This window comes from Dendrobates tinctorius, unplaced genomic scaffold (assembly GCF_039654945.1).
Source record: "Dendrobates tinctorius isolate UK_male_01 unplaced genomic scaffold, ASM3965494v1 ptg000145l, whole genome shotgun sequence".
NCBI lineage: Eukaryota > Metazoa > Chordata > Amphibia > Anura > Dendrobatidae > Dendrobates > Dendrobates tinctorius.
This window is the reverse complement of record NW_027361812.1, coordinates 4,951,489-4,974,647: the sequence shown is the minus strand read 5'-3', so window position 1 is coordinate 4,974,647 and position 23,159 is coordinate 4,951,489. Positions and strand designations below refer to the sequence as shown.

Genomic DNA, 23,159 nt, shown 5'->3' with positions numbered 1-23,159 from the left:
ACTTAAATAAGAACTGCAGCTCTGTTCTATAAACGCAGGAGTTTGGATGGACCGCTTCCAGAACCGCAGAACACCGATCCCAAGGACGCTCAGTCACGAAGGTCCCTAACATTGTATCTTCAGGTCATTCTCAGACCGCTATATAGATTGCAGGTGTGTTATAGCATTATTCAGAACTCGCCATTCAGTTGTCAGATTTTGGCAGAAGCAGATACCACCATTTTTCTGATGACCATAGTTACCTTTTTATGACACAAGTGTGAAATGTTGACAGATTGCAGATATCTTCAAAAAAAAAAAAAAAAAAAAAGGATTCAACATGACAGATGAGCATTTTGAAGTTGTTTTGTGCTGTGGTTCATGCTGAACAGCGCTACATCGCATCAAGCCTAGACCAGCCCTAACAATATTGGTGTCTTTTTGTGATCATGCAACAAGTTAAAGCCTCACCGACTAACCATGAGTGAAAAATGTTTCAGGATGCGCTTGAAATCTGTAAAGTATGGCCAGCCTGGGTTCTTTGGTGACCTAAAGCTGCCAAACACAAGATAACAGTCAGCCGAGTGTTCATGAGGTTTCAGCAGAGATTTTTTTTTACCTCTGCCAGTGGCCTATTTCCTCTGACATCTTTTGGGGGATAGTCAAGAAGACCCCAATACATATCAGAAGGTCACTGTCAAAAATCGGCAGGTTCGGCCAACCTTTCTCCATATGTATGGAGGTCTTACATTTGATTAATTTGAACAGGAAAATCTTGTTGCAGCCATCGGACAAGCTCCAGAAGTACAGTGTGAGAATCTGGAAGTCCGTCCTGTTTTTGCTAGTTTAAACAGCCCAAAAGTGGCAGATTCTTTAAGCTGCCAAAATACCTGGGCATTGTAATAGTTACACCTGTCGTAGAAGGTTAGGGTTCGATTTGGACATCTGCACTGGCATTAGTGACTGATTTCTTATATCATTGTGTCATTACTAGACTGATGTGTCCAAAGAATATTTGCTGGGAAACCTGGTAGACATTGCGGCCTACAGAGGTGTCGGCAAGTATTTCATGTAACTAACTGCTACACCTCATCGGGAGTAATCATCTGGATGATGATTACAGTAGGTGCTAAGCTACACTTTTAATCCTACTTAATTTGTATCAGACTCAGAGAAGAAATACTCAAGGCAGAAATGGGGTTAAAAAGATAATTTATCAGTGCCGTATTTACAGAAATTATGTATGATACCGTATAAAAAGCATGCAAGCTTCCCCAACTAAGGAACAAGGTTTAAAGGGAACTGCTCATCACAATTTAGCATGTTAAAATTAATCTACGGTCATATTGGTGCATTTATACTGATTTAATACATACCTGCAGGAAGAAATTCGCAACCTGGTTCTTGTTTAAAGGGAATCTGTCACCCCATTTTTACTCTATGAGCTGCGGCCACCGCCATCACGGGCTTATCTACAGCATTCTGTAATGCTGTAGATAAGCCCCTGATGTAACCTGAAAGAGAAGAAAAATGAGTAAGATAATATTCACCGGGGGGCATGGTCGGGTGCTTCCCATCTTCTAGCAATGTCGTCCTCCTTCTTTCTTCTGCCACGGCTCCTGCGCAGGCGTACTTTATCTGCCCCTATTGAGGGCCACAGTATTGTAGAAATCTTGCATTATTGAGGGCAGAGTAAAGTACCGGGAAAGGTCAGAGGTCCGGCAGGGCAGATAAAGTACGCCTGCGCAGGAGCCGCGGCAGAGATAAGAAGGAGGACGGCATTGCTAGAAGATGGGAAGCGTCGGACCGGACCAGACCCCCGGGTGAGCACAATATAACTCGTTTTTCTTATCTTTCAGGTTACATCAGGGGCTTATCTACAGCATTACAGATTGCTGTAGATAATCCCCTAATGTCGGTGGCCGCAGCTCAGAGCAAAAATGGGGTGACAGATTCCCTTTAATTCTCGTTCCAAGTTTTGGTGCAAAATCTTTGTGCACCAGGGTGGGACTGTGGGAAGGGTTTTTGGCACTGCCGCAGCACCTGTGCGTTTGTACGAGCTTCCCTCTTCAAAGTTTGCACCAGCGCTGTTCTTGACCGCCTTCATTGAGCCAAGGTCTGAAAAGTCGCATGTGCTGCCACCGGCACCATTTTACTGAAGACCACTGGGACATGAATGTGTGTGGGTGGCGCAAGTCTTAAAAAAGGAGGCTCGTGCAAATGCAGAGGGGCCACAGCAGAGCCAAAGACCTCATCCACGGTCCCGCGTCAATATAGGCAGAGGATATTGTACCAAAATTTCTAACGTGAATTAAACAAGAACCAGAAAGCAAATTTCTTCCCTACAGGTATCTATTAAGTCAATATAGAAGCGCCATTGTGGCCATACCTTTAATTTAACATACTAAATCGTGATGACAGGTTCCCTTTAACATTTTAATGTGACAGTAAAAGCAGTCTGTCATCATAGAGTATTTCAACCAGGAAAGAATATACCACAAAATATACAGTATCCAAAGCAAATGGAGTATACATAAAAGGGGTCATCATTACTATCAACACCCCAGCATGAAAACTATTGTCTCCAGCAAAAAGGAAAGCTGCTTTGTGTCATACAATAGTTTATGGGAAAAAAGGGAAATAAAAAAAGTCACATCAAATGGTCTCTTAAAACTCTGGATTCATATGTAGTAATAAAAGCAGACTCCCAAGTAAACACGGTAGTTGTGCAGTATTACCTCTTGCATGTTACAGTATTGTACAAATCTTGCATTATAACTACTAAAACCCACATTATCTTCACATGTTAAAATGTGCAATTTCATGTGCATCTGTTGAATGTTGGTGGCCTATTTCAGTAGCGGAGAGGCAAAGAAATTGCCCTGTCGAGCAATATTGGTAACAGATTTACTCTTGCTTCCGAACCTAAAAGAAATAAGCAAATAGGTGATATAGTCCCTTATAGGTCGTCCACAAACAGATTTAAAAAAAAAAAAAAAAAAAGTAGAATAAAAGTTTTAATTATTACACGCAACACAATGTAGTGAAATAGTTTTTTCATTGCCGTACAATTATAGGGCCATCTTGCCTGAGCAGCTGTTAATAGCATTTATAGATGTATTACAGCAGCTAGATGGACCATAGGAACCTGTAATATGGAGATGCTCATTACCCTCTATGCAAGAATTTTCGGTGACCTGTGCAAATGTCACTAAGCAAGAAGGGGGAGGCAGTGAGCTGTGACCATCACCTATTGTGTATTGAGCATCCTTGCGCCAGGTAACTAATGAAAATCGATCTGTAAAGTATTATTGCTCAGAGGCCAAAGTAAGGCTGGTTTCACATTAGCGTTTTTTGCGCAGCGCATTGTGCACATGCATCCCCATGTTTAACATGGTGCACGCATGGTCTTGCGTTTGGCTGCGTTTTTTCAAGGTCTAGACACGCCAGACGCTACCTGTTGCATTTTTGGGCCCGTCCAAAGGCGTAAAAAAACAAAAAACAAAACGCATGCGTTTTACGAGTATAACATGTGTAGACACTGGTTTGACACCTAGAGAACAAAAGTGCATAAAAAACGCAAACGCATGCAAAAACGCATGATGCGTTTTTGCATGCGTTTCTACTTGCGCACAAAGACGCAAATGTGAAACTAGCCTAAAAACTGCAAGAATTCAGTTTTTTTTCTTTTAATATAAATGGTGACAAAGTGCCCTAAATAAAGTAAAACACCGCCCCACGCACAGAAAAAAAAAAAATTACAGTTCCATTACTGGAAAAACAAAAATTTGTAGTGTTGTATATTACAGTACAGCACAGATTACCGTAAAAAGAAAAAAATTTGGATTTCGGGGCTGGACAAACTCTTTAAAAATAGGCCCTTACACCTGTTAGGTTGATCGGAAAAAAAAAAAAAAAAATGAATAAGTCTGACCTTTACAGGATTAGTTAATACACGGTTGTAACAAGCCATTTTATTTCCCAAGATAGCGACTTACTTTGGTGTACTCTTGCCAATAGTGGATCGAACTTTCTGGGAAAGGGAACTTGTAGAAGGAGTTTTGGTGATTTGTTGCTCAGGGGTTGTCAGAGGTCCCAACATGCTAACTGAGGTAGGAAAGAGAACACCCTGGTTACAAGTAAAGGAACACAGGAGAGCAGCGGTGTTCTAAAACCTTCCAATTTGTGCAGAATAGGTAAAGCCTATAAAACCTACTAAAGCAAACAGCTGACAATATGACATTGCGTGATTTTTAGGTGTCGCGGTTAGCGACTGAGACAGGCAGCTTCATAGAACAGCGGCTAATAGCTCCTTGTAAACCGCATCACGAGGCGCCTACAGGTGCAGTAGGGGGAAGTACGGTGTATATAGCTCTGGAACGGGACAAACCCCTTCTCAATCCCTATGTTTGACTCCAGTAAAATACTCCAACCACTGCTGCTCCATTGGTGTCGGCACAGGCTCTCCTGGCGATCACATTACATCATGTGATCTCTGTGGCCAATCAGTGCTGGCTTCACTCTTCCAGACTGTTCTTCCCATTTTGTGCAGCTAGATATTAAGTGCTGTTCCAGCTATCGCCAGTAGGTGTCATAAGTTGCCCTTTTATTCCTGTGTTTGGGATTTTCTCTTCCCCAAATGGTTAATTGTTCAGAACCGCCCCTTCTTCTAGTCTTGGTCAACAACATGTAACCATTCTCCAGCCTCTCCTGAGGAGCCCACATGTGTTTAGCTCAGCTCTTTGCAAAACCATTGCTATAAGAAGCAGACTCAGGTAAGGATAATGCAATTATGAGTTATGCATCTGTGTTACAAGCCATAATGCAGCCCCCCAAGATGTTTCCAATGCATGCTCAGCTCCTGTGATGTTATTTCACTGCATGTTTGTTATAAACATCCTCTAGTTATGCATCCTCTGTTCAATGAGTGTAAGGCCGGCAGCCACTAGTTGTGTTGGATATTTCTCTCCTTTGCTGCTGTGTATGTTGTATTGCTCAGCTCTTGTGTGATGCATGATGACAGCATCCTGTGTCATTGCTACTGTTGTGATAGTACCCTGCATTGCTATTACCTGTCCGTATTCGTGTATTGTATGTTGTCTAAGTACTGACATGCTGTATTGATAGTCTTTTGTAGTTTTTACCTGAATCATCCACTTTTGTACAACAATCTGCTAAATTATCCATCTGTTATCTCACATCGTTGTCCATATCATCCGAATAAATAATAGACAGGCTAGTTTCACACTAGCGTTTATGAGCGCAGCGACGGCCGCCGCTAAGCCCCGCCCCCTGCCGCGCCTCCACCGGTAGCTCCGCCCACCGGCGCATGACGCTGCATGCGCCCTCTATCTTTATCACGGGGCGCAGGCCGTGCGCAGTATGCGTTTGGCGGCGCATGCGTCCTTTTGACGGTGCGCCGACCTGCGCCAAACGCAACCTGCTGCAGTTTGGTTGCGTCGGCGCAGTCAAAAAGGCGCATGCACCGCCAAACGCATATTGCGCACGGCCTGCGCCCCCTGTGATAAAGATAGGGGACGCAGGGCGCATGCAGTGTCATGCGCCGGTGGGCGGAGCTACCGGCGGAGGCGCGGCAGGGAGCGGGGCTTAGCGGCGGCCGTGCGCAGGCCGTCGCTGCGCTCATAAACGCTAGTGTGAAACTAGCCTTAGGCACCCATACAGTCTCGTTTCTGGGAGTGGATGTTAAGCCGTATGCTGGAATCCACACAGCGTCATACGTGAAGAAGGCAGAACACAGGCTTTGGATATATCACATACAATCGGGGGAAGGAAGAACAGCAAATCTCACTTCATCTGGACATATGCGATTTGTCTGAAACAGTGAAGCCGCCGGAGGGATCACATGATGCAGCAAGATCATGTGATCGCCAGGAGAGCCTGTGCCAACAGCACTGGAAAGAGTTGAGGATTTTACTGGGGTCAAACATACGGATTGAGAAGGGGTTGTCCGAGCAGTGGACATCCCCTTTAAAAGGAAAGCCCCTCCACCCAGCATCTTAGAGTTTGTCAGATCCTGATGTCGGTGAGAGGCAGAGGTGATGTCCAGGCCCGATTTCCATAATACTTTCATGTTTTTAATGGCTGTCCTCTGTATTCGGGAATATGCTGCAAAGCGTGGGTAAAGAGTGTATCCTCAGGCTGTTTACTTTTGTAGGTGGATTGAAAATGCAATATTTAGAAAAGCTGGAAGCATACATGTTTTGCTCTATACATGGCTCATTAACTAAAGATGCGCAATGTGTTGTGTCAAATTCAGAAATGAGTAAAAACGCAAAACGATAGAAAAATACCATGAGAACTGTACAATTTGTCACTCATTAAAGAAGGATTTTTGGTACTTACCGTAAAATCTCTTTCTTGGAGCCTTCATTGGGGGACACAGGTAACCATGGGTGCATGCTGCTGTCGCTAGGAGGCCAACACTATGCAAATAAAGAAAAACTGGCTCCTCCTTCATAGCATACACTCACCGACAGGCAGGACGTACTTCAGTTAAGTGTTAAAGCAGTACGAGAAGCAAGCAACAAACTCCACATATGTACGGCTCAACAACCAAGGCACGTAGGCCCAAAGCCAGTACAAACAAATAGGGAGGGTGTTGTGTCCCCCAATGAAGGCTCCAAGAAAGAGATTTTATGGCGAGTACCAAAAATCCTTCTATCGCTTCATTGGGGGACGCAGGTAACCATGGGACGTCCTAAAGCAGTTCCCAAGGGTGGGAACGGAAAGAATGCAGAGGAAAAAAAAAAAAAAGGACTGAGGCCGGCCGGTGCGTAACCGCCACCTGTAGCACCTTTCCTTCCTAGGCCTGCATCGGACTAGACATAAGTAGGAACTTTGTAAGACTTTGCAATAAGGTGCAGAGATGACTAGGTCACGGCCCTGCAACCTCTAAAGCCAAGGCCTAGCGAGAAACTGCCCCAGGATTTATCCAGAGTATGGACCGGAGAGGGGCAAGAAGGACCATGTGTGCACTAATGTGGAATGAAAAAGGAACGGAGGACGGCAGGATAATGCTGCCAACTCAGAACTCCACTGATTTCTCTTCTTGGTAGTCAATAAGGCTAATGGAACCAAAATAGTTGTACTTACGCCACCTGAATCAGATCTTCAGAAACTGTCGTAGAAAATTGAGGATGCAGGTCTTCTCGTCCAAAGCATGGTCCGAATGACCTGATGGGAAAAACCCCAGTCCCTCTCAGAAGTAGGCTTCAAAGGCCGTGGCGTTAAACTTAAACGACTGTGAAACAGTGGCAGAAGAGTGGCCTTGCGTAAGAATATCCGGGCGGTCCGAAAAGCCCCAGGAGGCGTCCATGAGCATGTACGCCAGCTCCAGGTCTGACTTAACAGCTTGTAGTTGTCATTACTGGAAATACTTCTGATTTTTTTTTTTTGACTCTTGTGATTACGGAAAGAGGCGGGGACAGAAGAGGCATCTGAAACTGGGACCACGGAATCACAAGTGCGTCGCATCCGACAGCTACCAGATCCTGGAACCTGGTAAGGTGCCGGGTAACGTTTTTGGTTTGTTCGAGAAGTCATTTGGTGGGTATCAGGAATGCCCTACCTCCGACAAATTTAGCTAAAGACAGCGGTGTTGAGAGACTGCTTGCCTGACGCTAAACCCTGATGATACAAAAAAATCGGCTTCCCAGTAGTCTACCCCTGGAATGTGGATGGCTGATATGGCGGGGACATGGCCTTCCGCCCAACGCAGGATTGTGGCTACCTCTACCCTGATCCTTGTGTTGTGAGTCCCATCTTGGTGTTTTATGTTCAAAAGACATACTGATAGGGAATTTAGATTGTGAGCCTCATCGGGGACAGTGATGATGTGTGTAAACTGTAAAGCGCTGCGGAATATGCCAGCGCCATACAAAAATAAAGACTTATTGCTATGTAAGCCACGGCTGTGACGAAGTCCGACTGACTGCGGACTGGCTTGCCTGCGAGGACAGCCAGCGGAGAAGGGCAAGAAGACTTGCCTTGATCTGCAAGAGATTGATGGGGAGGAGGGTCTCCTGAACATTCCAGCAACCCTGCGCTGTGAAAATGAGGAAGCCCGCTCCCCAACCCTGAAGACTGGCAACGATGTTTATGATCTGCCAACAGAATGGGAGAAATGACCTCCTGCGCAGGGCAGAGATGGACAGTGTCCACGAAGAGAAGGACCGCTTCACATTGAGAGGTAAAAGCACTGGCCGATCCAGGGAACAGTCCAGTGAAACAAATCTCTTGTCCCAGGTAGACCGGAGGGCCAAGTGAAGAGGGCGAGTGTGAAGCTGGGCATAAGGCACAGTTTCCATGACCGCCGCCACGACCTCTGTGAAGACCCTGGTAGCGGACACCAGGCTGAACTGGAGTGCCGTGAACTGGTAATGGTGGTCCTGTATCGCAAAACCGAAGGAACCTCCGATGCCGCACACAACAGAAATGTGCAGGAAAGCATCCTGAATGTCCACAGAGTCAAGTAAGTCCCCCTACTCCATGGAGGGGATCACCGAGCGCAAGGACTCTGTTCTGAAGAGGTGAATCCGAAGGTGGCAATTCAACTGCTCGAGGTCTGAGATCGGGGAGAAAAGTCTTTTTTTTTTTTTTCTTCTTCTTCGGGAGTACAAAGAGGTTAGAGTAGAAACCAGAAAACCGTTTGTGCCAAGGAACGGGTATAATGACACCTGAGCTTAGGCAGGGACAAGACGGATTGGAGAACCCATGAGAGGGTTGAATTGGCTTCCTGGGGCAAAGAAAATTCCATCTTGTAGGCAGGTGTAACGATCACCCTGACCCAGGCGTCGTCGACCGCCGACAACCAAGTCTCCGTGAAGAGAAGAAACCTGCTTTCCACCCTGGAAAGAATCCCAGGTAGGGATGACCCGTCTTTAGAGGAGAATCTGTGATAGGGGGATCCGGAGGACTTGGAGACGGGTCCTAGGTCTCCAGTGAGGAATAGCTTGAAGGAAGGTTTCCTTCTTTCCCCCTGTGCAGAATGGTCCTGCTGGAAGGGACCGCCAGAGGAAAGAGAGGTGCTTTCACCTCTGGTGGCGTCAGAAGAGATCTGGACCAGCTTGGCCCAAAAGAGCTAGATATGCTAGCTCCTCTGTAGGAACCGCCGCCATAATACCCAGTGGAAGAATCTTGTCCCAGAGCGATATGGCTTTCAGCAGTCAAGTAAAGGCGAAATTAGGTCAGAGAAGTGTATGATGCCTCTAAGGCCGATACAGTTAAGGCCACAATCTGTCTGTCCGTCCTTGAGAGACGCCGCATCAGGGCTGGACAGAACAGTTTGAGAGGCTAAGCGTGAAAAAAGGCGGATCCACCTTAGGGGGGATCGGACCAAATGCTGACAAGGTCTGAACTAAAAAGGTCTAGAATATCCAGACGTTTTCGTCCTGGGTAGCGTTTACCAAGAAGTTACCAGTGTCTAGAGGTGGTAGCCTCAAACTCTTTGGGAAAAAATGCTGGAGGGATATTTCACCGTATGAATGAAATGGAGATGTCCTATAAGCAGACGCATGCTCCACTTTTACTTCAAGGGTTTGAACAATAGTCGAAATAAGGCTACCATGTCCAGCGTCCTAGAAGTCTGAACCACATCCGAGTCAGACTGACTGAAAAGTTACATCCGACCTGACATCCGCCTCCGAGGAGGGGGAATGGGTAGAGGGGCATTCTGGATGCCGCAGAGGGGCCCGGTGAACTGGATGAGGCTAGACAGAGTCCGCTTCCTAGATCCTTCTCCTGATCTGTCCCTGTGAAGGTCGTGGTCAGGTGCATGCGAATCACCATGGGAGATGTTCAGGGCACTGGTGGCGGCAGACAGATGTGGCATACATACCAGGACCTGTACCAGGGACTGTGAGTTTTCTAGTCAGGTCCGAGACTGACTGAGACCTGGCAACAGCCCACTCCGGAGGCTTTCATCCCGGAAATTGAATCTTCTGTCCGGCTAGAGACTGGCTGGGACATGGCAACAGCCCACTCCAGAGGGAGGGGAGTGCCATCCTCTCAGGCAGATGCCGAGACCTCGTTTCGCTTCCTTTGTTCCGTACCAGATATGTCCTTGTGGACATAGCATTATACTTGAAGACTTGGCGCACACAGGTGAAATCCAATGCAGAAAGATTTAATGTGGTACAGTACATACAGACGTTTCGGTCTATGACCTTCAGCAATGTACTGTGAAGGAATAAGAAATATAATAACATACAAAATAGGTAAAATAAAATATACAAAAATATCTGGTACGCCAAAATTCAGGACCTGATATAATAACGCATAAGGACATCAGATACATCATAGCACAGTATAACTAGTAAGTATCAGGAATCTAGACACAAATGAAAGACAAGATAATTTATGATTTATCTTGTCTTTCATTTGTGTCTAGATTCTGGATGTTTACTAGTTATACTGTGCTATGATGTATCTGATGTCCTTATGCGTTATTATATCAGGTCCTGAATTTTGGCGTACCAGATATTTTTGTATATTTTATTTTACCTATTTTGTATGTTATTATATTTCTTATTATTCCTTCACAGTACACTGAAGGTCATAGACCGAAACATCTGTATGTATGTACTGTACCACATTAAATTATCTTTCTGCATTGGATTTCACCTGTGTGTGCCAAGTCTTTAAGTATAGTGTTTCACGGATTGGGATCCTACTTGTGCACCACTACCAGGGTTTGTGCCAACGGTTTTGCTCTTGTGAACCTAGCAGACAGGTGCGTGCGAAGCACCATAAAAGGTGTTCGGAGCACTGGTGGCAGTAGACTGATGCAAAAGGTGCTCCAGGACCTGGGTTGTGGACTATGAAACCTCTGTTAGGTCGGATATTGACTGAGACATGGCAGCAGCCCACTCCGGAGGGGGGGTGAGTGCTCTCGACCTGGGTGTTAGAGGACTGCTATAAGGCAGACACTGTGGAAAAGCTGCAGTACGGGCATAAACAGAGCAGACTGGTTAGAAGGCTACTGCTGTTATACAGAGGGTGGTCAAAGGGAGAGACGAAGACTGCTGCCGGGAATAGATAAGTTCCTATGAGGTAGAAAAAGACAACCAGCCTGGGCTGGTCCTACCTGAACCCTAGATGGCGCTGTCGCTGCTCAGGCTGCAGTGTCTCCCAGATCCGTTGCTGGATTGAGATGGGTGCCTGCTGAGCCTGGTGGGGATGCAAGAATCTTCGTCCGCTGCTACAGACAGAGACACACTGCCTGCTGTGCCCTCTGGGTCCTGCAGCAGATGGTGACAGACAGTGCACAAATCCACAGAGTGCATGATGCCAAACTTGCAGGCCTTGAGAAGCTATACTGGGGTCGTGTCTCGGGCGACAGGGAGAGAGGGCAAGAGAGGCACACTCACTGACTAATCAAAACAAATGTGGCCATCGGGAGGGGCGTGGCTAAGCCCAAAGCGCACGCCGATTGGCCTGTAATGCTCAGGGCGCACACTGATTGGCCGCTAATTCAATTAGCAGAAGGAACCAGATAGGCCGCGCCATCTCAGGCTAATGTGCCAGCTGGCGAAAAAAAACAAAGAAAAGAGCCCATCCTAATGGCTGACACAGCGGGGGCGCCAGTAGTGACCGGACCAGCCAGGGAGACAGGTACAGCGTCATGCTGCGGAGCGGTGGGCGTGATCCGACCGGAGCTGCACTGGGAGGAGTGTCCTGGACCTAGTCAGGATTATCTGACCCAGCGCTGCCTCCCCTCGGGCACGAAAAAGCGCGAAAGATGAAGCCGCGGCCTGATAGGCAGACAAGCAGGGGAGGCGTGTGCGACCTGCAAACGGCCCAAACGCCGGGGGTGACGAAAAGAGCGAGATAATAGGATGGCACGCCGAGAGCCGTGTCCAGCATAGAGGATGGCTAGGGCAACTAAACGCGCCAAGTGGGGGCTTGTCTAGTCGATAAAGGCAGCTGATAGGAGACATGCCGGAGAGGGGGCGTGCTCCTGCCTTAAAATGGGCGAAGGGAAGAAGAAAGCCTGCAAAATGCCGGGGCCGCGCGCTATGAGAAAAAGGCGTGAAAATTGAACCTGTGGACCCAGGAGGAAAGAAACTGTCTACAGCGGGGACCTATACACCGGTAAACGGGAGAGCTGCTGCAGGGGGGGGGGGGGGGGGGGTGGAGGGGTCCGCTGGCTTACCACCTGCTTGAATCCAGCTCCTCTTGATAGAGGATAGATGAGGATCGCATCAGGAGCCCTCGGAAGTGAGAGGGTCCTGGAAATGAAGATCCTCCTTCCCGCACCGTCTCCGGACGGTGCAGAAGACGGTATCAACCCCTTATTAAAAAGGGGGAAGGCCACCACCGTCTTCCTCTCAGCCCTCTCCGAGGAGAGGGGTGAGGAGGGGATAAGGCAAGGACTGGCCACCAAGAGTCACCCTGAAACACCCCAAAAGAGTGGCAGGGGACAAAGTCCTGCCAGCGGGTCGGAGAGTGGGCGATACCACACTGCTCTCTCAATCGCTTAAATGTGGGAGAACAGGGTGAGAAATCTGCACCCTGTTACCAGACGAGCTGTATCTGAAAAACAAAGGGAAAAAGATTAATAAGTTCACACAGAAACCTGTGAAAGAAAAAACACTGCGGATCTGGTGTTAGATCCAGGTCCGCCTCCTACAGACAGTAAGCTTAAACTGAGGTACTTCCTGTCTGTTGGTGAGTGTATGCTACGAAGGAGGAGGCAGTTTGCTTTATTTGCATATTGTCAGCCTCCTAGCGACAGCAGCATACATTCATGGTTACCTGTGTCGCCCAATGAAGTGATAGAGAAAAATACTTTCCTACGTCCTCAAGACTGGAGGGATTTTCAATTTACAGTGTACAGTTTGTTTCCCAAGTTACCAGCCACCCTGCACTCTCCACGTGGCCGGTAATCTAGGCAATGACTTTTGGCTTTAGAGCCCACTTGTGTCGCTGTTCTGATCACTCCAGTCTTAATGCAGCAGAGGCAAAGCTGGAAGACCACACACCTCGGATCAGCAGTGCAACCTATGCCACGGGTCTAAACTATCAAACTTCAGAAGCTCAATGCCCCGGAAAAGCAGGAAGTCGGAAGCATGCACTCCTGAAGTTTCATATTGAGAAACCCCTTTAAATTATTTTTCTGAGAACTTTACGCCTGTGCTCCCATTCACGGTTTCATTTGGCAGTCCTGATGAGCATACCCTGCAATAACCTTCCCCCTTACTAATCAGCAATATAACCAGGCTTCCTGTCCAGAGTAATGCTTTCAGATCGCATCTAAAAACGTGCTAGAATATCGCCAATTCCCACAGGATCCATCAGAACGCCGGAATAACGCAAATCTGTGAGCAATATATAATGTAGTTATGTGAGCACATAGGCACAAAGTTAGGTCATCTTTACTGGAAGATTTCAGGAACATTAAGAAGGTGAATACAGACTTGTAACTTACTTTTGACATCAGGAGTCTGGGGAGTGTTGAATACATTTGTATTTTCAATTATATGAGATGGATCAATATTTTCTACCATCATGAACTGATTCCAGAAATCTGCTGGTAGTGACATTAATCGTTCCACAACCTAATTTTACAGAAAATATATTTAGTAACAAGATTTGTCCACACCTATCTATGCACAAGACACCAACAATAATTGAGAGATAAAACATACAAACCTTGGGTTGCCGCTTTGTATCTTGTAGAATGGTCATGGGATCAGGATCAGGGACAGCATTTCCCACCAAAGTTGGGCCAAACACCTTAGACAGGTTGATGACATCCATCCTACAGTCTGGACTCTCAGCCACTCTGTTGAATAGAGCATAAGAAAATGGTTACAAAACGAGGCGAAGCCAACAAAGAGATAAGGCCTGTGGCCGACAAAGCGGCTAGGCCATGCAATGAACACCAACCTTTGAAGGTGGATCATTAAGAAGGCAAGCGTGTCTCTGTTGGCTGCTGGAAGCTCATCGACTGCTTGGTATATGGCAGCAATGCTGTTATCGTCATCCGCTATTTCTGGCAAATAAGAGGCAGTTTTAGAAATGCCAAAACTGATGTGAAGTCAACAGGGTCAAAAGTAAATCTGTACCTTCTCAAATTTTATTGATTTGATGGGAAAAAAAAAAAAAAAAAAAAAAAGAAGAAAAGTCTTTAGTAAACCAGAAGTCCTTACCGGCTGCATTCATGAACGCTTTATTGAGGCGGAAGGTAAGAAGTGGCTCCTTCAAGTTCCGCAAAAAGTCCTTGAGGAATCCACAGACCGCATGGATGTCATCCACTTTACTTAACATGGGCACGCTCTTGCCTCTCAGAAACTTCTCCTTTAGGTCTTTTATGGTACGGTCACAGCCAGAGATTCTGTACAAACCAGTCTAAAAAGAGAGTGCATGGCATTCAGCTTCCTACAGATCCTGGTTAAAGTCACACAGGGGTGCAGCTCAGGGGAATTGGGCTGGAAGCAATGTACTAAAAAGGTCAGGGCTCATATAGTCTGCTGCGGTGAACACTTCAGTGTGGATCCCGCTTATCCATTTATGTTAATTTGAGAGATCGGTTTTGTTTCATAGCCATATTGTGGAGTCATTCTGGTAAACAGAGTAAAGGATGCAGAAGTAAAAGTCACTTCAGTCACATTTAGGAACAGATTTAATTTGCAAATAAACCAAGAAGGCGGCTTTACCTCATGAAGTCCTCGCTGTTCAATTTCACTGACACAGTAAACCACTAAAGGAGGAATCATTGGAGACGTAAGTGGAACGAAATCTGCAAGTGCACCCTGTAAGAGAGGGAATCAGACGGTTTTAGTTAGACTTTAGTGTACATGCTATGACTGTCTGCTGGCAACATCAGTCGTCTCCGATGTTTGCAGCCATCTGTGAGTGCACACATCCAAAATGATTGATGTTGGCAGCAGATGTGTGCACTGTGGGGAAATGGGAAAAACACTTATAGGGTTTATCGTCAATGAAAAAGCATGGCCACTTCCTTTACCTCCACCTACAGCCTCACAACTGGAAACATGGATGTCTTCCCCCCACACACGTCAGCAATACTTGGCCACTTTCCCCTTTCCATCTACAGTCCCACAACAGCAAAATAGTTTCCCTTTCCCCATGCAGCGCCACACCTGCAATACCTTCCCCGTCAGAGCCACCCCTGCAAGAACCGAACCCGTGCACAGGCTTGCCGCAGTTTTTCTATTCCTTTACATTATGGATAAAGCAATTACCAGGCATTGTCCAGAATCAGTAATCTACTAGGAACAAAGAATTGTTGCATAATTTGCTGACATTTATTGCTTCACTGTCACGCAACTTTGCCCCCGTCTCACAGCCAGGAGCTTGAAAGATTTTTGGAGGGCACGGCATAACGGAGCTAATTTATGGCACATGGTCATGTCATTTTGATATTATACAGAAAGTTGTCAGCTGTGGTCATTTACTGCAAGTGGCTCAGCATCAGTTTAGATTTGACCTCAACGCTGCCCCTCCACTCCAAACTAGATCTAGCATGGACACTACAGGCAGTTATGCACGGCAATAGCATTATCAAGTGCCAACCTAAATAAGAGCATCTCTGCAGCGTTCAGAAAAATCTGACAAAACTGTCAGTCTGACCACAACTGGTATGCCCTTGGAGGCCATCTTTATCAAAGAGATGATAGCTAGCCACACACAATCGTAATATACATGCATGTCTACGGCAGGGGCTGCCGTCAGTTCCTCGAAAGTGAAACAATTGGTAGCCAACATCCAACTTTGGCCAGGATCACACACGCGAGAAACTCGGACAAGTCTCGCATGTTAATACTCGGCACTGCCGCCCGCACGCTCCTGTCCGAGTGCCGGCGGTAGTGCCACGTATTAACATGCGAGACTCATCCGAGTTTCTCGCATGTGTGATCCCGGCCTTAGGAAGATATAAGGCTGCCACTAAGCCTGCTCAGACAGTACCTCTCCAATACGGACTGGAGTGTTTCCGGAAGTTGGGATACACGGAAGAGGGCAGCGATCACGGCATTCTGGGTGAGCCACAACACGGCAGTCCCGACATTTCAAAGAAAGTTTTCCAAATTTGATCCGTTTTCCACAGGGAACACAAGACTCCGGTTTAATAACCTGAAAGTTAAACAATTAGTTTAACAAAAAATAAAAAGCAAAAAGATGAAGAAAATTATCCTTTGTTGTAACAGACTTACTGTTTTTGAAATAAATTCATGAAGTCTCAGTCCCTGATTCTGGGGAGTCCTGCAGTTGTCCATCTCATGTCGCTCATCCAACTGTCTGCTCATTAAACTAGAGTCGCTACTCCATGGCTGTAGCTGGGCTAAGAGCAAAGAAAATGTCAGTGATGTACACGCAGCATGTAAAAGGCCGTAAAAGAGACAAAGTTGCTCGAACTATAATGAAATGTCTAGAAACTCACCAGTCCTACGGCTTCGTGTATAGTACGGCACAGTCTCTATGGTTGAAACCGCTTCAATAACACCGCCATTATTTGGAACAGTTACCGTGGTCTTCGTCACTATGGACTCATTGGCCTAGAGGATAAAGAACACAAATGGAGAAAAATTGGTATGGATTCACATAATTTCTACTAGTTACATATTTTAAAAGGAGATATCCACCTCTCGTGACTTTTTCCCCCACTTAGCCCCTTCACACCGCAGCCCTTTTTTGTTTCCATATGTTTTTCGCTCCCCTTATTCCACAGTCAAACGGTTTTTATTTTTCCGACAATATGGCCATGTGAGGTTGTTTACAGGACGAGTTGTACTTTTGAACGACACCATTGGTTTTACCATATTGTGTACTCGAAAAAAGATTGCAAGTGCGGTGAAATGTTTTGGGGAATTTTTTTTACCATGTTCACCAAATGCTAAAACTGTCCTGGCATTATGATTCCCCCAGGTCATTACGAGTTTGTAGGTACTAAACACGTCTAGGTTGTTTTTTTTTGTTCTTTTTATTTAAATGGTGACAAGAAAAAAAAAAAAAAAGAAAAAAAAATTCAAATGTTTGTTGCGTCATTTTCTGAAATCCGTAGTCTCCATTTTTCGTGATCTGGGTGATGGCTTATTTTTTGCGACCCGAGCTGTCGGTTTTTATTGATTCCATTTCGGTGTAGATTCGATCTTTTGATCGACCGTTATTGCATTTTAATGCAATGTGGAGACAAAAAAAAAAAAAAAACAACCCACAATTCTGGCATAATTCTTTTTTTTGCTACGCTATTTACCGATCGGATAAAAAAAAAAAAATGTATAGCTTGTTAGATCGGGTGATACCAAATGTGTATTTTTTTTATTGTTTTACTGTGAATGGGGTCAAATAGGGGGTGATTTAAACTTTCATATTTTAATATTTTTAAAAGCTTTTTTTATTTTCACTTGCCTTAATAGTCTCCATGGGAGACTAGAAGTTGCGATCATCTGATTGCTACTGCTACACAGAGGCGATGATCAGATCGCCTGTGTGTAGCAGAAATGTTCAAAACAGCTGACATGTGCTGGGAAAAATGGGGGCTCAGGGCCGGAGTCTACATCGAAGGGGAAGGCATGACATGCACTGTACATGTACGGCGCATGTAGTGAAGGGGCTAATACTATATCCGCAGGTTAATACCGTTTTTGATGGTGACCAATTCCCGTTAATACTGTTTATTTATTGTAATCTCATTGCTTTTCCAATTTGCTTTGAATAATAAGTCCCTACTGTTCCCTTTGTTAACCTGGTGTGCTGTTTTTTTTTTATTTTAGCTAACCTTCTGTTTTGATGACATTTCTTTTGAGAACCCCAGCGCATGCTAGTATGCTCAAATGGGACGTTATTAGGGGGCAGAGGCTACAGGGTCACGGTTAGCTTTCACCTTGAACCAAAGCCTCATCAGTGACACCCGTTTCAGGGGCTGGGCTAGTCCCTGCTACTTGTGTATGTGTTGGTTGACAATTCCGACATGTGCTCAGTACAAGCTGCCTCGTCACTGCAATATTTTTTTTTTAGGGCACAGTGACAGTGCGCTCCCTCACCAGCTATGATAAGTGTCATGGGCCAGCAAGAGCGACAACAATAAAAGATATTACATAATGAGCAAACCTGCAATAAAAATATATATTTTGTTGAGATAAAAAACACATCTGTAAAAAACATCCGAGAACCAAGTATCCCCAAAAACCACTGGAAAGTATAGCAATGACCCCAGGATACAGGGATTCACTATAATAACTATATAATCCCAAAAAGTATAACCCTCAAAGGCCACAATCATAGACAATACCTATAGGGACGTAAATGAATAATTAAATAACCAAAATAATTATTGCACAAAAGCAATACAACAAGACTGATAATAGCAACCAGGCTAATGCTAATTGTCCCCAATATACATGTACTCTAGAGAACCCATGCACTGTGTGCACAGGACCAGTGGGCTCAGCGTCTGAGTTCACATCAAAGGGAGGGCCAAGACATGCGCAGTACATGCATAAAGAGATGAAATAAAAAGATGAAATAAATGAATATATTTCTGGAAGCAACTTCGTTTTTGATATTGTTCTGAGTGCTAGAGGTGTATTGACATTATGCGCAGTACATGTACAGCGCATGTCGTGAAGGGGTTAATGACATGTAACTAGGGTTAAATTTTTTTGCACAATTGGATTTCATTAACGCTTTGGCACTGTGCCTTCTATAGCTTGTGCGCACTGTATTATTGTGTACAGAATGAGTTAACTCAGAATCCATCAGGGTGCCCGCCATGACAGTGTTGGAGTTGGTAACTATCATTTTTTTTTTTTTATAAACTTCTTACTGATGATATCTGCAGACCACATCAAAGTTTAATATGCAATGAAACAAAGCCTATAAAAAAAAAAAAAAACAAGCAACTTTTACAGTTGGGGTTTATTACTAACTTTACGCCATTTGGCTTTTATAGGTTTTGTTTCCTTGTATATTCAACTTTAACGCGGTGTGCAGATGATAAATCTGCAAGGAAAAGAAAAATAATGAAAATTCTCCAAACATTCTTAATTGTAATGCATATATATGCTTGTAGGACCCAACAAATACTGTAGAAATGACATATAGATCACACATACCACCACCATATAGATCACACAATACCGCCATATAGTTCTCACATAATACTGCCATATAGATCACACAATACAATCAGTATCACACATGGGAGGATTAGAATCACGGCTCAGCCGACCGTATCACACAGGAAATGATTAGATACACGGCTCAGCAGTCAGTATCACACAGGATAGGATTAGATACACAGACAATAGGACTGAGCTGTGCAGACTCCTCACTCCCCACAGCTGCAGGAGCTGAGACAACTCACTGCTGTGTGTGAGTGAGAGGAGCGTTCACAGGTCAGCTGTTGCTAGCTCTTCACTGCTCCCCTCCTCGATAAATACCTCACTGCGTTGCTCCTTTCTCCCCCCTGTCCTCGGTCTTCTCCTATAACCGCGTGGCTCCTGTGATTATAGGGGAAAGTGGAGCTCACAGATACACTGTGGGCTCCAGAAAAAATGGCGCCAATCTCCTCTCTCTGCTGTGATGTGGACAGCCCAGGGGGCCCAGATCACAGCAGGGAGCATCTCAATGCATGGTATAGGGTTGGCAGGTGACTGCTGTCTCCAATGCCCAGGGCAGCCATATTTGCAGAGTGTAATGTTCTCTTACACTCCTGAAAAGCAATATGGCAGCGCCCAGTGGCTGCAAGAATAATAATAATAATAATAAAAAAAAATAAAATATTAAAGTTAAAAAATGTAATTTTGGATTAAAAATAATTGTTTATATAAATAAATAATTTTTAATACAAAAAAAATTTAAATAAAATCGCGGCACCTTTCCTTTAAGGCCGAAAAAACACATAATGGAACAGGCATTTAAAAAGTAAGGTGGAAAGGTAAGGGATGAGGGCAGTACAGTGACCAAAACACCCAGAGATGAAGATGGCCAGTAGCACTATAGTGTAAATGAAAAATGGGTAGAAAAACATTCATATAAGTTCCTAAAATGCCGCTCCTGTATATAGAGCTCATAAGCAGTTTTCAGAAAAAGTCTGTACAGCAGTGGGGACATATAGACCGCTTCTAAAATGCTGTATATGAGGGTTTACAGGTGCTGGCCCTACTTTATATGTTTACACAGCAAAAAATGGGCAGCAGGATTTACCTGCCGTGGTCTTAGAAAAAATTCAGCATCAGGATGCAGCAAATCCATGTAGTAAAGATGGCAGCAACACAAATGCATGCCGACAACCACTCACAACCTATGAATTCATGGGGGGGATTGCTAAATTTAACAGAAGTGGCTGGTATTGGGCGCTGGTCACACAGGTAATGTACAGTGTCTGCCTTTCAAACTATTAGTGACACCCATACTATTAGATTAGGTGGGCTGCCCAGCACTAAGTGCAACCCATGAGAACAGATGCCCTAGTTTACAAAGCCAAAAAATGTTGAGCTTGGCTTTACCCAGAAAAAAGACAAAAAATACATATATTATGGGGGACATGTGCTGTAGGAAAAACTGGACTCAGATCAATGAGTAGCCATGCGTATAGCAGAAGAGGACAGGTCCGCAAGAGAGGCTCTGGGGCACTTTTACACCCAATTAGGGTCCTGAACAGAAAATCCCCTATGATTATCTAAAAAAAAAAAAATAATCTGTAAAAAATTGTTTAAATTCGATAATTCCATTAATCATGCTCCATCACCTTGTGTCTCATGTAGGGCATTTTACACCTCTGAACTTCACCACCCTCTATCACACATATTGCATAATGCAGCGAGTGCTATGTGTTACTAGTGCTGCAGAAAGCGGCATTTTTTCTTTTCCCAGCAGAGTTTTCGTCAGAGATGCCTTTATTCCCAAACCATGCTTAGATTCCAACTGTGTAGGCTTCTTTAGTGAGTGACAAGAGACATCAGGCCCACTAACTGGCCTTGAGAGTAAAATCCTGAACCGGCTTCTAAAAAGGGTCTGCAAATGTCAGATACCATTAAGGTGAAGTTCGGCAGACTACCTAGTTGCTGCTCAATTTCACGTCCAGTAGATTTTAACCAATTTTTAGTGGTTTCAGTGCAGCAGTTTTTCATTCCGCATCTTTCAAGAAACAAACCAAGTCATATGTATTTTAAGCACAGCTATGGGAGGGTTTAGGCAGCCTTAGTGACCTTTAAAAAGACAATTACTACAACAAAGGAATATTAGCTATCACTCCTGATAACCCATGAAAGCTACAAATAAAATTAGAAATTTGGTGGTAAGCAGTGGCATACCGGATCCACGGCCAACCCAAATGAGCGGGTCCTCTTTGATGGAACAGGAGGTCCTTCTGTTTGCTGTCTTGAGGAGCGCTAGAAAGACAAAATCTATTTGTAAAAAGCAGCAGCAAAAATAAGTTAAGGCTATGTGGACACGCTGCAGATTCACCAGCGGATTATTCCGTGCAGATCCGCAGGTAAAACCGCAGGTAAATTGACCTGCAGATTGGCCTGTGGTTTGACACCTGGACAATGGAATATGTGGCAAACTGCAGCGGAATCCGCAGAAAGAATTGACACGTCATTTATTTCTGCGGATTCAAAACCGCAGCTTTTCCGCAGTGTAAAAACCACAGCATGTGCACTGTGGATTGTAAATCCCATAGACTTACATAGTACTGTACACTGTGGAACTGCTGCCAAATCCGTGGTGGATCCACAGCATGTGCACTGTGGATTGTAAATCCCATAGACTTACATAGCACTGTACACTGTGGAACTGCTGCCAAATCCGTGGTGGATCCGCAGCATGTGCACATACCCCAAAAATGTTACAACTATAAATAATTATAAAATTATATACCGTATATCAGCCAACTTACTCGCTTTTCTCTTTTCTTCAGTCTCATATTTCTAACAATAGAAGAATCCCAGTCCTAATGAAAAGATTTAACATATAAAAAATATATTCTGCACAAGTCATCCAAATACGAGCAGCAGTGAACAGATATCCATCACACATTCGTGATGCCAATACGCCAACACATTACATAGTATTGTGCAGCGGCAGGTAAAATGAAGCAGTCACATACAGAATACATGCATGGGCTCAGGCCATCAGAAATGCTCTTGGATCACCAATTATGACTTATCTATACAGGGTTTGGCTTCAGAAAGCCGCTGTGACTAATGCAAAGAACAATGTAAAAAGCTTAAACACAAAATGTTCTCTCTAAATTTGACACAAAATGCTGCCGTTACTGACCACTGCAGTGTCAGAAATATTTAAGCCTTTCATGACAACGGTATGTAGAACTTCTTTCAGACAGATATATTTGAACACTGCAGCGCCGGAACTGAAGCAGAGAAACCGCTAGTCAGCCCAGCCCCGACAGGCAGCAGCGTGATGAGGTCAGCACACTGCTGACAGTCATAATGCTGATTCTGGCTACGCACAGGCAGAGATGTCGAGCACTGGTAAGCGGTCAAAGCAGGAGCCGAAGATTAAGGGCTTGCACTGATCTGCGTAAATAAAATCGCTCAGATGCTGTTCCTGAAAAGTAGGACTAGTACAGTGTGATTCTTAGCAAGTAGCATCTGCTTCTACATACAGTAATTCTGTCATTTATTCTATCTATATGTACGATTTCTTTAAATAGGTATATAATGTCTCATGTGGCACTAAAGGGTGTTTAGCCTTTTTAAACCTATTAAAATGGAGTGTGTGTGTGTGGGTGTGTGTGGGGGGGGGGGGTGTCTCTTATTTTTAAAAGCCAGCTGAGAAAAAGCAGACAGCTGCAGGCCAGTGTGATTATTCTGGGGAGGTGCCACTATCCATGGATCTTCCCAGCCTATTAATATCAGCTCACAGCTGTGTAATGTCGTAATTGAGAGGCATCTTATAAGGGTATGTGCACACGTTCAGTAAATGTTGCGGGTTGGACTCTGCATACTTCTGCGGCGTCCAGATGTCACAGCATAGTGGATGGGATTTCAAGAAAGCCCATGCCCACTATGCATCCAGAGACACACATGCGGTGTGTCTCTCCTGACTGCAGCATGTCTATTTATCTTGCGGAGACTCCGCAAGAGAAATTTCACCTGTGCAATATATTGGATGCGATGAATCCACACGGTTCAGTGAACACATGCAGGTTCAATAGCCGGCAGCATTTT

The 23,159-nt window shown here is 44.9% G+C and overlaps 1 protein-coding gene across 2 annotated transcripts in view; it reads right to left on the bottom strand.

Moving 5' to 3' along the window:
- Positions 1-1,174: 1,174 nt before the first annotated feature.
- RACGAP1 (Rac GTPase activating protein 1) overlaps positions 1,175-23,159 on the bottom strand; it is a 39,796-nt gene continuing 17,811 nt past the window's right edge. The window contains exons 6-17 of one of the 2 annotated variants that reach the window (XM_073546134.1): positions 21,866-21,919; positions 21,279-21,356; positions 16,403-16,517; positions 16,176-16,303; positions 15,931-16,095; positions 14,658-14,753; positions 14,151-14,349; positions 13,888-13,987; positions 13,651-13,783; positions 13,427-13,556; positions 3,978-4,086; positions 1,175-2,904 (exon numbers count right to left, since the gene is read on the bottom strand). In XM_073546134.1, coding sequence (XP_073402235.1) covers positions 2,829-2,904; positions 3,978-4,086; positions 13,427-13,556; positions 13,651-13,783; positions 13,888-13,987; positions 14,151-14,349; positions 14,658-14,753; positions 15,931-16,095; positions 16,176-16,303; positions 16,403-16,517; positions 21,279-21,356; positions 21,866-21,919 — 1,383 coding nt within the window. In that variant the 3' untranslated portion in view covers positions 1,175-2,828. Of the gene's footprint in view, positions 2,905-3,977; positions 4,087-13,426; positions 13,557-13,650; positions 13,784-13,887; positions 13,994-14,150; positions 14,350-14,657; positions 14,754-15,930; positions 16,096-16,175; positions 16,304-16,402; positions 16,518-21,278; positions 21,357-21,865; positions 21,920-23,159 lie in introns of both variants that reach the window. The other variant, XM_073546133.1, reaches the window with a different exon arrangement.